The sequence below is a fragment of the Silene latifolia genome, chromosome 9, assembly GCF_048544455.1.
Source record: "Silene latifolia isolate original U9 population chromosome 9, ASM4854445v1, whole genome shotgun sequence".
Lineage (NCBI taxonomy): Eukaryota > Viridiplantae > Streptophyta > Magnoliopsida > Caryophyllales > Caryophyllaceae > Silene > Silene latifolia.
This window is the reverse complement of record NC_133534.1, coordinates 138,665,294-138,680,086: the sequence shown is the minus strand read 5'-3', so window position 1 is coordinate 138,680,086 and position 14,793 is coordinate 138,665,294. Positions and strand designations below refer to the sequence as shown.

General features: G+C 42.0%; 1 protein-coding gene across 1 annotated transcript; it reads right to left on the bottom strand.

Moving 5' to 3' along the window:
* Window positions 1–13,442: 13,442 nt before the first annotated feature.
* On the bottom strand, window positions 13,443–14,537 carry LOC141601648 (uncharacterized). Its single transcript, XM_074421943.1, has one exon. The coding sequence runs from the start codon at window positions 14,535–14,537 to the stop codon at window positions 13,443–13,445; it is 1,095 nt and encodes a 364-aa protein (XP_074278044.1).
* Window positions 14,538–14,793: the final 256 nt, after the last annotated feature.

The window sequence follows — 14,793 nt, the reverse complement described above, 5'->3', positions numbered from 1 at the left end:
CAAACAAACTAAATTCGCACCTTCAGAGTAAGCAAAAGCTCATGCTTATTTTTCTACGTTCATTACAAGCTCTTGCTTCGAACAATTATTCTTTTACATTTATTCGAACTACGCGCAAGGGTTTGATTTCGCTTTTTAAGTGAATACGTAGGCAATCCTTCACGGGATTCAACCCATTATATCTAAAATGTAAATAGAAGGACATTTGCATTGCATTTGAAATTCGACAAGAATAATAAATAGAAAATCACCACGGTTTCATAACCACTTAACCTTTTTATTCCATTCATCTTCTAATAATAATACGCTATATAATAAATAAAAAAAATAGGCTAGGATTCTAAAAATCCCTCCTTTTTATTACAACAACAATAATAATAATAATCAAATAATAATAAAGAGACTTGGGCTATTCCTCCATCTTCCCCTTGCCCTTGTCATTCTTGTCATACTTTTTGTCACGACCTCGAGCCGGACGCTCTTGCGCCACTTCAGACCTAATCACCAACGGCCTTTCTCGAGGTCTAGCTTTTCCATTCTTGCCAATCACCATCTCTGCGACAGGAGTAGTCTTCGGTTTCTTCGGAGGATGAACAACTTGAAACCCGGCTTCTTCTTCTCCCTCTGTCAGATGCTTCCCCTTCTCTTTCTCTCCCTCGCGCACCTTGTAGTCGATAGGCTCGCGCTTCCTCAATTTCTCCCGCTCTTCTGGAGTAGTAGCCTTTCTCCACCGCAGATAAGAATCCGACACCCATAAAGCATTGGCGGAGAAATTCAAGAACCACATGTTTCTTTGGGCCCATTTGATAGCCCACTCTCTTCGGCTCTCTGTAGTAAGCGCCATAGCAGTCTGCGGGACGGTATCAAGCCTCGGGATCGTCTGTTTCAGCCCAACTTGTCTCATCAGCCTTTCCGGGAAGATGCACACCATAAACTCCAATCCAGGAATGCGCACCGACCTATTGGGATCCAAAGAAGACACTCCAGTGACAGACTTGAGGCGCCACCACGGTACGACCCACCTAATCAAGGGACCATCATCGCTCATTAGCTTGTTCTTCCAATAATCACAGACCCGCGTGAAGTCCACCATATACAACCTTGTCCTCATCGCGATTGAACGGGCATGATAGGAAAGCGCATGAACTGGGGGCTCGATCAATCGGAGCCGCTCCATAAGCCAAACCTACCAAAAATGGGTATTAGACATCAAAAAAAAAAAAAAAAAAAAAAAAAAAAAAAAAGAAAAAAACGAAAAAAAAAACGAAAAAAAAAACGGAAAAGAAAAAAAAAAGTGTCTTTTACCTGCAAAATGACGGGACTCCCCAAGAACGGCAGGTCACGGTTGGATTTCCTATTATCCAAACCCAATATAATCTCTCCTAAGCATAAGCAAGCTGGGCTCTGCGACTCCATCCGCTCAACAAGGCCCAAAAGACGGGGATCACCTCTCAAGTCTTCATCAACATGCCCTTGGAAGACATACACATGCAACAAGCAAAAGCCAAATGCCCTCCGCCTAGCAACATGAGAAACGGTGGGGTCGGCCCTGTTGATAAATCGATCTATGAAGTCCAACATTCTCACACCTTTTGAGGTAACTAGACGGTCCACCTCAAGTCTAGTCAATCCGAGCAAATCTCTAAATTTGCTTTTGTACCCTTGAGAAGTGGAAGGAATGGCAGGCAAATGTTCGGGGTCCCATCCACCAATAGCAAAGAATCTCTTCGGGGAAAGAGGCAAATATCACCTCCAGGGAACGCAAAAACATGGTAATTTGGGTCCCAATAGTCAAGGCAAGCATCCAAGAACGGTTTCACAACCTTGATGAGTTTCAAACTCAACAATGATCCAAAGTTATAAGAGCCCATATCATGCTTCTCCATATTTGAAAACTCGTTGGTCCATTCCTTCAAGCGGATCTCCAAAGTATTCATGATGAGAAAATTTATTTTGAAGAATTTGGTGTATTTAGACGAAGATGAGACGGAAGATTTGTGTGAATAAACGCTCCATCAACGTTTCTATTTATACTAATTACTGTTTCCAAAAATCCGTCAGAACAGAACAACCTGGGAACAAGGCGCAAAGACTTTTGCGCCTCTTCAAAGGGACGCGACTCATTCGCCTCTTCCCGAGCTTCACTTCGGTGATTTTCCGCGTTGGATCTTTCCTAATTCCATAACAAATAATTTCCTATTCCTACAGGTTATTATTTTGGTAAATACGGGAAGATTACCATGTTTCAGGTTTCCTAATTTCGCGGGCACGCATTTCGAGGCGACATCGACATTTTTCGCCATTTTATCACACTTGTATATTTTCATTTTAGGAAATAAATTTCATTTTCATTTTAAGGAAATAAATTTCATTTTCATTTTAGGAAATAATTTTCATTTTAATTTCAACTTGTATATATTGATTTCTATTCTTTAATTTCATTTCTAAACTTATAGATTTCTTTTTTTTTTTTTTTTTTTTTTTTTTTTTTTTTTAGGGGTAACCCTCCCTACCGTCCGGTCATTTCCGGCAAAATTTTTGCATTTTTTGCATTTTCCGCGTTCTTTTGAGTCTCTCATTTTGCGCTAATTAAGGCCATATGTATATAAAAATGTATGCTTTGCGTGTTTTTCTATGTAAATTTCGGCAGCATGACGGCGTAAACCGTCATCTACCAAACCTGTTCGAAACTAACCTGCAGATACAAGCAACACAACCCAGCAGCAAAGGCACCCAGGCCATCGTATATATACCAAACGGAGGAAATGTACAAACTGGGGGCTCGAGCCCCAAACAAAGTCCAAAAATGTTCAAAATGATAGTCCCAATGTACAAATGTACAAGACACAGCCAACAAACAAAAAAGCTACACAAAACTACTGCTGGGCGCCCTCCAACTCTGAAACTCTTGCCACAAGAGCGGCGATCTCGGCATCCCGAACTTCGAGCTCCCTCAACACGCGAGCTGTCTCCTCCCGAGACTGGGCCAACTCTCGCTCCAGCTCGCGGTCACCCTAAACGATAAATTGGCTCATGTCAATCAATTCAAGCAAAATTAGAAAATCAAAAATCAAAAATGGAAACAGGTGTAAGGTTCATACCTGACGACCTCGACCGCCGACAAGTGCCTCGACGGCAGTAGCTCGCAGCCGGTTGGCCACCCTCCACAACGCCACAAACCGAGACGGCGCAACCTGCATTTTCAAAAAGAAATTCTCAACAATTGAACAAATTCAATCAAATGTGTTCTTACACAAAGGATATACAGATTAGAGGCTCACCCTCCGAATCAGATGCTGCCAATCGTCTAGGCCAGCATCCGTCACGGCTACGTCAAAGTCACGCAGCTCGGAGATTGTCGTCCTCCCGGTCGCGTCAGTGTACTCGAGGGTCTCGGGGTACTCTGGGGGCTCGATGCCCGCCGCCTCGACCTCCTACAAAGACAAATGGTTCTCATCAATCGATGATCTTTCATCATTCTCAAAAATCAAATCAAAAGGAAAAATAAAAGATACTCACCACCACCGGCCAGTACGCCAGTCTCCCGTAAAGGAACGCCGAGTAGTCCTCAACGGGAAGAAGAAGGGCGTCACCACTGGCACCAGCCAAGTCCGCCTCCCTCTCAGCCTCAGAAGGCTCCCTAAATATCGTCCTGGGAGGATCGACGGGAACCGTCAACACGCCCCGCGAGCAATGACGAGCCAAGCGCTTGCCCAAGTACCACACAGGACCCATCGACGTCCTCAACAGCAGTCGGCTCGAGCTCCTAGGTCGAAGGATCTCAGCCACGAAAGGAGGCGCTCCGGCGTACTCCGCCCAAGGTCTGGGCACCCACTGTGACAAGATAAAAAGGATCATTCCTACGATCAATTAAAAGCAAATATAAGAAGCACGAGCAAATATAAGTGGGATACTCACGCTACTCAGCTGAAGAGCATTCATGTCCCGCCGGTAGACGTTGTGAGAAGAACGCTTGCTCTTCGTTCGACACATCACCCAATCCCTCACCACGGGATAGGCCCTCTCCAACGGCTCCGTCCTCTTGGGCGCGAGACTCGGAAAGTAGGAGTACACCCACGCCTGCAAAAGGAAAATAATCAATGACGATCTTCCGTAATTTGATAAAGAAAGGAATTTACTTTGGTCTAAAGGTAGGTTCGTACCTCCAGCAGTAGTCCAGGTCCGACAGCACCAGGAGAAGTCCCCTTCTCCATCAACTCCAGACGAACCATGGCCCTCATGAAGTGGATGAGGACCGCGAAACCAGCAGTGACCCAGTCCCAACGTCCTAGGGAACTCAGGTCAGAAAGGAAGGGAAGAAGCTTCGTCGACAGCCTCTCGCCCTTGTCTCCGAGGTAAATCGAAGACAGAAACCACCGGAGCCACAGACGAGCCCTCTGCTCAGCTGTACAGGGAGGAGGCGCCGTCTCCCTCCCATCAATCGTCACCAGCGCCGGGGTATTCCCCGCAAAGTAGTCTCGAACATAAGAACTGGGTATCAAACCCGGCACGGTAACAGCCTTCGGCGACAAGTTCCAGCCGATCAATCTCCTCGCCTCGGCCGAGTCCGCCCTCACGGCAGTATCCGGCCACACCACCTCCTCGGTCCCGTACGGCAGACCAAAAATCATGCCGTAGTCCTCCAGAGTGACTCCCACCTCACCAAAAGGCATGTGAAATGTGGAAGTCGTATCCCAGAATCGGTCCAAGAAAGCACGGACCAGGCTAAGGTTAGCCCGCAATTTCCTCTTCGCGATATCCCTCCAGACCTGAACCAAAGGACCGAACGCTCCACGCTCGATCATGGCTCTCTCCTCCGCCGACAGCCGCTCGTAGTGCTCCATCGCTGTCGTGTAACCCGAGAACGACCTGATGTTCCCGGCCTCCTATTGTGATTTGAAACAAAGCTATCTTTAGTTTTGAAGGAAATTTGAAAGAAATTTGGATAAAAAATGAATAGGGATGAGTAGTGAGTAGTGAATTCCTATTTACCAAACTCTTCACCGTCCTGTAGGACAGGTGACCCTCTGCAGACCCACACCGGGTGCTCGCTCTCCCAAGTCTCGGCCCACGCGGGAGCCCTCTCACCGACGACCTCCTCGTCCGACGTTGGCCCGTCTCGGGGCCTCCTCCTCCTCAACGGCCTCCTCCTCGTGAGCCTCGTCCCCAGCGACCATCACCGCGGCGGTGAAGGCTCGCTCCAAAGCCTCCTCGACAGAGCGGCGTCGATCTCCATGGGAGCTCTCCCAGAAGTAGAAGCCTCATCACCTGCAACATTAAAGCAAATTCAGGCCGCGTCACATGACGACAAGCCTTGGTTAAGGGATTTTCGAGCCTTCGGAAGCCCTGAAACCGATCTTTTCTTGCCATCCTTGGCCATATTCCCACCTACCCGATCACTCATGTGGTAAATTGGGTCAAGTCAAGCCTAATTCGAAGCCTAGTTCCGGGTTCGAGTCGAAATTTCGACAGCATTTCGCTATAATGGCGATTATGCCCTAGAAAAGTGTCCTGAAAAAGCTGTCACAAACCAAAATTCCGAGATGGTAGAAAGTTTACCCATCATTCAAGGATCCCAAATATCAAGTTTCATCGCAAATGGGCAATCCTAAGGCTATTTTCGAAGCAATTTACTGTTTAGCTGTAAAACCGTCTCAAAATTCACTCAAAGGCTCAAAACTTGATGAAAAATCGAAAAAAATACATGGTTATGTTCCTAACGCTACCTACTATCCATTTCCAGTGTCAATTTGACAAGGCAAATGCGTTTGGGGGAAAAGCCCAAATTTTCGATCGAAAGGGTCATAAACCCTAGATTTTTCGGCTCAAAATTGGACAAATGTAGAAGATTAATGCAAGATTGAGACACATACCTCGATTAGTCATGTTTAATGCGAGCTTTTGAATCAAACCTTGGCGGAAATGGTAAAGATTTGAGAGAGAAATGTGTGATTTATGTTTCGAGCAAATGAATACAAAACCTCCTGATTTTCGCATTTTTACGCAGGGAAACCAAATTGGGGAATAGACGCAGCAGGCGCTGCGCCTCTTCCAAGAGACGCAGCTCTTGCTGCGCCTCTTCCTTTTGTTCCCTCCATACGGATTTTCAAAAATTCGTTATGAGTTCGTTATTTGTGGGCCCATCTTTGGTGCGCCTCTTCCCCGATGTTATTTCATTCTTTTGGTCCGTTTGACGATTTTCTTTCATCCCGACCCGCATTTCCAAGCCCACAGCAGACTGCCGCACATCATTTATTCCTTCCAAGACCTTCTGCTTGTCGCAACGAGCATTGGTTCCTTCACGGAATTCAACACACCTTCGTTATGTCTCCAGCGAGAGTAACCGGATATACTTTCCCTCTCATGACAAGAAGAATCAATTCCCAATCGTGTCTCTAGCGAGAGTAAGCGGACGTACTATCTCTCTCAAGACGTAAGGATTGACGATCTACCTAAGCAGATTTCCCCTCAGCAGTTCCCGCCTGTGTCCTGCTATTCGCAATTGTTTCTCGAAGACTACCTAGGCAGTTTTCTCTCAGCAGTTCCCGCCTGTGTCCTGCTACTCACAATATTTCTTGTTCCCCCACAGAGTGCGACAAAGGTGTCGTTCTCCAGAAGTTCCCAAACCAAAGCCTTCTTTCTTAGGTTCGTAGACCCGAAATTAGGATTTTTTGACTATAGGATCCCAATCCTTTTAGGTTCATAAGCCTTCAAGTTCCCAAACCAATAGAGTTCCTATACCCAAGCTTTAGTTACCCTTAAGTTGAACTTACTTTAGGCCTCCTTCCCGGCGATGCTTTCCTTTAGGGTCCCACACCCTAGCACCAATCCTTATGTATCCTTTAGGTCTTACCCTTAGCTCCCATGCCCAACCTTAGCTCCTACGCACCTCCGGAAGCATCTCGAGAAGAAGTCTCAGGTATGGTCTCTCCTTATGGTTGGCGAGCCTCCTTACGTAGTCTAATGGACTTTAAACGACCCTCCCCGATAGCCGACAGACTCTAAAATGTTCCCAACGACAGGTCCTTGGTTCAGACCCCTTGAGCCGCCTCACGTCGCCATAGTCGTCAGGTTGTAATCTTCGATTGACCTGATGGCTATACTTTGACTTTCGCCTTGTCCAATCCTCAGTCAAAGTGGGGGCTCTGTAGATACCTCATTTCTGCACCTCCCGCAAACCACCCGGTGATGATTGGGCCGCATCTTTGGTACGCGAAACGATTTGTGACAATTCGTAAGATTATCGTCAAGTGATTGCTCAAATATTAATGTCTACCTCTTAGTTGTCATCTACGTCCCGATACGGTCGTTTTGACAGTAATTAGAGTACGTTCGGAGTCCGGGCCTAAAACCGTCTCCATTTTCTGATAACCGTTAAATCCCGAGTCAGAATGTTCTGGAATATTCCGGATATTTCTATTCCATATTTCATAAATTTTATCTTTTAGTAAGCAATTTCCCGTAATATTCACATAAGATATTAAGGAAAACCGAATTATTTCCGTCCTACCATAACTCAAACACGGAAATCTTTCTTCTGCAGGAGGAAACCACTTAGGAACAGACGCAGCAGGTGCTGCGCCTCTTCCAAGGGACGCAGTGGCTGCTGCGCCTCTTCCCAGGCCCTTTTCTGCATATTTCTCGTATCTTTATCATATCTTTCCGAGATTCACTTCCAAAGAGTCTCTGAAACCCTAATTCCTTCACGTGATTAGTATAAATAGGAGCCTTCGCCCCTCATATTTCTCACACGAGTGTCCGCCCTTCTCTTCTCCCTTTGCATTCTAGACTTTGTTCTTACTTTTTGGCGTCTACGTGCTTGAACTTTCGACCACGTAAGCTCGGATCCTTCTGAGTACCAGCCTCCCCGTTTGCATGACCGACCAATTTGACCAACTACACAATAATCAACTTAATTAATTAATCGTTTTCCTCTTACGAGGGCACTTTCTTTGCATTCGCGTCGAGCATCGCTAATCGATATCTTAGTTCGTCTCGTTTCGTCAACATGTAAGTCTGAGGGTGTATAATCCTTATTTATTTATTATATTTATTTATTGTATAATCAATTGTAAGGTTTACGTCGAAAATACCATTAAAACCGATTTCTAAAACCATGTTTTAAAACCTCTTTTTTACGGATTTTCAGTAGATAACCGTCGAGAAAGGACGCAAAGAATCGCCTGCGCCTCTTGAAGGAGCGCAGTTCCTGCTGCGCCTCTTCGTGAGGCTGCCGCAGTTCCTGCTTCCTTTCTTCTTCGTTCGTCCTCTGTTATTCGTCAAAAATCCTTTTGTTTGTTTCGTTTATTTGTTAATTATTTATCATCATAGTATATAATTCATATTTAATATGTTTTTATTATTTAAATCCGACTTAAATCCCAAATAATCTCATATTCGCGGGTTTTCGTCATTAAATTCAATTCCGGGTTGTAGAGATTCAATTCATCAATATTGGGTCTCTGGAATTCATCTTTGATATAGTTTACATCTGTTCATCGTATATTCATCATTAATCTATCATATCTAACCTAGTTAATTGATTTAATTTGTTTGACTCATTAATATTTTTCACTTCTGTCATTATTCCATCATGTATTAATCCGTTTAATTCCGTCTCATTCATGTTTTACTGTTTTCATGACCCATTCATATGTTAAATAACATATTAATCACTTTCAGCCGAGTAAATATCATTAATCAATCATTAAATTCACCAATTAACATTAACGGCTTGCAATTACGGCTTCACAGCCAGAACTGAACCAAGGAATTGACGCAGCGTCTGCTGCGCCTATTCCAAAGGACGCAGCTCTGCTGCGCCTGTTCCTGGCTGAGTTCTGCTCCTGAACTTCGTTTCTGCCTTGACCTAGTTTGTTTAGTCTACGTATTAACTAACTATTATCCGTAATATCACCTTCTGATCCGTTCGTTAATTTATTTCTTTCTTTTATTCTTTTTATCAAATTATCCGTTTTAAAGGTATTTTCGACATAAATCGCCTATTCCGATGTAATTAATATAATTTTCATTATTGTAATTTATAATTATTGTATTTCTTTTATTGCTTGTATGCTTTCACATGTAAAAGAGCATTAAATCCTACTTCAATCCAATTGTTTGCTAAATTAATTGTCAACCGACTTAGTCTAATCTTCACATGCTAGGATTAAAACTTGGATGTTGCATTGCATGCATATAGCCGACGATATATCGAGTACGAATAACTTCCCTAATCATTAGTAGAGTCCGCTATCGATGCGGGCGGGATTAGGTGTTCGATCAAAAGAGCTTCCTAATACGTACCCTCACCCCTTACTCCAGATATCTGTGAACACCCGTGTTCATTGGCATCCACGAGAGTCATTCTAGACATAGAATGCTAAGGGTAACGATTGCTTAGTGTTCATGTCTTTACTTTGTGTCTTGACATGACACGAGGTATTCGAACGGTTCCAATTTCCCATAAAAATTGGTGGCGACTCCATACAAAATGCAAACGCTTGTTTCCCAAGCGCCCCCGTGGCCCCCGCTGTCCACACTACTAAGCTTGTTAGTAAGAAAATAAATAATATTACTAAGACTAGTTAGTAATATTTCTAATAATAATCAAGGGTGCAATATTAATAAGTTCTAGTTCATACTTGTTAATATTTTTGGGTTAGTTCTTGGGTGCAACAAGAAGGAGATCTTCTTATTGAAGATTTGCAAGTAGGATCTTTCATTTGGTTTAAGCTCAAGAACAAGCTAGTAAGGTGAACTAGCTTATGCCCTTTTTACCACAAATTCAATGTAAGGAAATTGTTTTTCCTTATACATTCTTTTTATGCTTTCATATTAGCATGCATGTTACATAGATCACCTAAATGACAATTTATGAGATAAATTAATTTTATTAGAGAGTCTAATATGGATCTATGATCTTTCAATATAACCATATCATGCTAAATATAAAAGATATGTTAAGATAATTCTAGAGAATAAAATCTTAACAATGATCAACTTATATTGCTAAGTTCACACGAGAACAACACGGCTCATGGGTCTTGATTTTCGTGAAAACCCTAGCTTGATATTAGTATAGATTTAGGGTTTAAGAATATGCAATATTAGAAACCCTAATTAGTAATATGACTCAACTCATAATTTGATTCAATATAATTACTAATTATAAGCTTAAAATAAAACCACACTTAATATGAATATGGGCTTCCTTGTTAAATAAATACTCTTTACTAAAATATTTAAAAGAGACAAAAAAATTTTCAAAAACAATTTGAAAACATTTTAGTCGTGTATTATGTAAACTTGACATCTCAATGTTATAGTAGAAGAGCTATAACATTGAGCTCTTATATAAGCAATGTTATAGCTGTGAAGCTATAACTTTACCAATTTAAGAAGTGCACTCTAAACATATCATTACGAGATAATCACCTACGCTATTCTAATCTTCTTAGGAGATCTTCGAGTGTAGGCTACTTCATCATTCAAGCTTGATCAATCTTTAAAGGAGCTTCATCTTCTCATGAATGCTTGAATAATTCTTTCACTATCTTTTAATATCTTGATCCGTGATTGAGGGCTTGATCACAATATGTTCTTGTATACTTTCATCACAATTCTTTAAGCTTTGCAAATAATAAGTCTAATCTGAAGAGACTAAACAAACAATTACGCGCAACGAGTATATAAAATATAAAGCACCCTTGACATCATCAAAACATAAACATATATATCTATATGGTTCAACAAATTCCCCCTTTTTGATGATGGCAAGTCTCCTAAAATTGTGACTAAGTATATAGTTCCCCCTCAATATAATACCGTCATCTTTATAGATAAGGATTAACGCAAGATCAAACGATTATATACAAGACCAAAGCTTTAAGGACTTTAAGAGACAATTGGTCTTGACAAGGAGCAAGCTTAGGCAAATGCTTACCATGGTCGTTCTTTCCCCCTCTTGACATCATCGAAAAGATAAGAACAAACATAAAATGACTAGAATAATATACGACGAGACAAGAGATAAGAACGATTAAGAAACATAGATAAACCGTAAATAGCCATAAGTACTTACGAAATTTAAAGTAGCATACAAACAAAAGGAACATGTTTAAGCCTAATGGGCCGAATGAAATAACATGTTTTTGAACTACCGGGCCATAACCACAAGTCGTATGCCAAAATGGGCCAAATAGGGAATTAGTTTAGGAAGGCAAAATACACTACATGAAAATAAAAGAAAACAAGGCAAAGAGAGGGAGTCCGAAAATAGGGAAGGGGCAATGCAAGGCTAAGTGTGATGGGTTTTGTAAGGATTAACAGAGTCGGGACGAGTACGGAATTCCAAAGCATCAAGACGATCAAAAGAACTTCGTACAAGAGTAGCTTGGGCATTGAGACTTGTTTCGAAGTTAAGGACCTTCAAAGACAAGGCCTTTCTGGCCTCCAAAGTAATCGCTTGATCCGCCTTCATAGCTTTTCCGTCTTTCACCAAGGCACCCCCTTGACTAGTAAGAAAGGAAAAGACGATCACCGTGTTGAAATACTTCCTCACGGATAGTCACCAAACCCCTTTATAAACCCTCAAGCCTCTTGTCGACGCCCTCCATCCAATCATAAACCCGAGCATCATCCAACCCGCCAACCAAAGACCGTGACTGCCCAACCCGAGACATAGCCGTAGCCAAGGCCGTGGTTTGCTCCTCCAATTTAGCCATAATAGACCCCATAAAAACTTCCAATTTGGCTTCCATAGCCGCCATTCCAACATCATTGACATTCTTATCAACACTCTTAGCAAAGACCAACTCGGGTCTTTCAAAACCGAGACCCATTAACTTTATCACACGGTCGCACATACCGTCCTTAGCACTCACACCGTAGCTTTCCCGACTCATAACCCGTTTAATTTCTAACAATATCAAAATCCATATACCGTATGGGAGATCAAGAGTAGTGCAATACTTCTCTTTGGTGACGGTAATGCTAATTTGTACAATCCGATTAAACACGAGACTAGCCAAGATAACTTTGCGTCCTTCTAACCACAAGTACACAATAATAGCCTAATAGCTTGACACCTTGTCCCGTCCTCCTCTTCTCGGAACAATTGTGTTCCATAAAAAGTTCAAAAAGAACTTGATTTTGGCCGAGAGAGGACGAACCAAGATGTTGCTATTCTTGGAAGCAACCTCATCAAAGTACCTCTTAATAACCAATTGTTGATCATCATCGACATTGGACCATTCTTGACTCGGATTTATCTCGGTTCCATCATGAGGAACCTTAAAAGTAAAGCAAAAGTCGGCAATGGTGACGGTGATGTCGACACTATTCACGACTGCATACAACACTCCCTCCTTAATTTTCACAGAAGCAAAGAACTGAACAACCTCAATTGGGTAAGTAGGACCCGAGAACCGACTAACATCACTCCACCCTTGAAAATCAAGAAAATCCACAAAGAACTTCAAAGGCGGAATTTGAGACAACCAAGATTTAGGATAATACCTTCCACCATGAATGGAGTACTGTAGAACCCGAGAAACCAAGTTCTTTTCTCTCTTTGTCATGCGAACCCGATTCAAACCGACTTTGGTTGCACTCTTCGAAGGCTCCTGAAACAGAGTCCTCTAAATCCTGTCCTGAATAACAACCTCGGGTTCATTATCGTCTACAGCATCTTCTACTACGACCTTATTCTTCCCCTTATTGAGCCTACGCCTTTTTCCCTCGGAAATCGACTCATCCCGACCACGAAACAAAGAGGGTGGCCAGGATGGATGTTTATTTGTTGGAGTGAAGGTAGAGGAATTAGGTTGATGGGATGGTGGTGGTTTTGGTTGATTTCGGGTTGAAGACCGAAAGGTTGCATGTGGAGGTGACATGGTTGAGAGATTAATTGATAATGATGATGGAGATTGTGTATAAATTTGGTAAAGAAAAAGGTGAATGCAACTTGTGATTGTTTGACCAATTTACACGGTTTAGGGGGGGTAGTTATAGGTATAGATGGGAATCTAGGTTTAGGTTTAGGAAAGTTAGTTGTTTACACAATTTAGGTAATTAATATATGAAAGATTTAGTTTAGATATGGCAAGATATTGGACGAGATATGGCATAGAAGAGATTTTGGAAAGATTTTTGATAGAATTTGGTAAAAAAATAATATGGTGTATCTTAATTTTGTTAAGAGAATAAATTTTTATGCAACATAAATTCTTAAATACAGACAGAATATATACGATAAATAAATTTCCATAAAACGTAGATATCCATGAAACGTAATATACAGACACAGTCATATAATCTTATCTCATACTAATCAAACATTGAGAGATTAAACATTTATAGAAGCTTTTTTTTTTGGTGAAATGTGAGAATTATATAAATATTAAAAAGATAATTACATTATGGTGATCATACACAAGATATCATTCTATAAGACGCATTCTAACAAGCCAATCTCGTTCTGCAAGAGTCATCATTGTTTGTTCTCGGGTTCGAACTCTTGATCTCATATCCTCCAAAATTGTACCTGCCACAACTTCCGGACTAATCAGAACCTTCTCATTCCTGCTTTTATTTCTCTGTTGCCATACCTGGTACAAGAGGCTCATCACCATAGCATTTTGTATACCTCTCTGAAGTACAGTACCTGTTCTACACATGCACCAGTCCATCATATCCCTGACAGGAAACACCCAAGTAGTTTTCTTGTTCAGCTCCCGTACAATTCTTCTACTGTAAAGGCATTCACAAAACAAATGCTCAATATTTTCAGAAGCTAGGCCACACAGATAACATTTGTCCTCAATATCCACCCCAAAACTGACTAATCTAGCAGCTGTATTCAAGGCCTCATGAGCAACCAGCCAACCCAAGAATTGGTGCTTGGGTAAGGCCCACCCATTCCAGACTGCCTTATCCCATTGAACTCTTGGCCTTGTCCCTCTGAACCAGGCATAACAACCAGCTGGAGTAAAGCCTCCTGGTTGAACATTCCACTGTCCATTGACATAACCAGTCCTCATTTCGTCCGTAACCTTGCAAATTCTCCTCCATACCCAGCTTGAGTTCGAACTAGGCTTGTATTCCATCCACTCCTGACCCTTAAGATAATTACTTTGCACCCAGTGAACCCAAATTGAGTCTCTTTGCGTAGATACCCAGTCCACCAGTCTTCCTACTATGGCCTTATTCCAAGATTCCTGATCCTTGAGCCCCAAACCACCTTCATCTTTAGGTCTACAAATAGTGTCCCATCCCACAAGAGGAGTCCTCCTATAATCTGCTGAGTTATCCCAGAGGAAGTTTCTACAAACTGCTTCAATGTTTTTGATGATTCCTTTGGGGATGACAAACATAGATGCCCAGTAAGAATGTAGAGAATTAAGCACACTCTTGACTATTACTAACCTTCCTGCATAGGAGAATTTTCTTGCCCCATACCCATGTATCCTAGCACATATTTTATCCACAAGGCACTCACAATCTTGCTTTTTGAGTCTTGTAGTCTGGATTGGCATACCAAGGTATTTGAATTTATAGAAGCTTAGGTGCTACTAATTAAACCAATTTCCAACCGTAAAGTCTCAAAATGTCCTCTAGCTAAAGGTTTTGTCAAAATGTCTGCCCATTGTTTCTCAGTACTACAAAATTCGAGTTTTATATTCCCTTTTTTAACCTGGTCACGTATAAAATGGTGTCTACTTTCAATGTGCTTAGTACGCGAGTGCTGTGCGGGGCTTTTGGAAATTATAATAGCACTCGTATTATCGCATA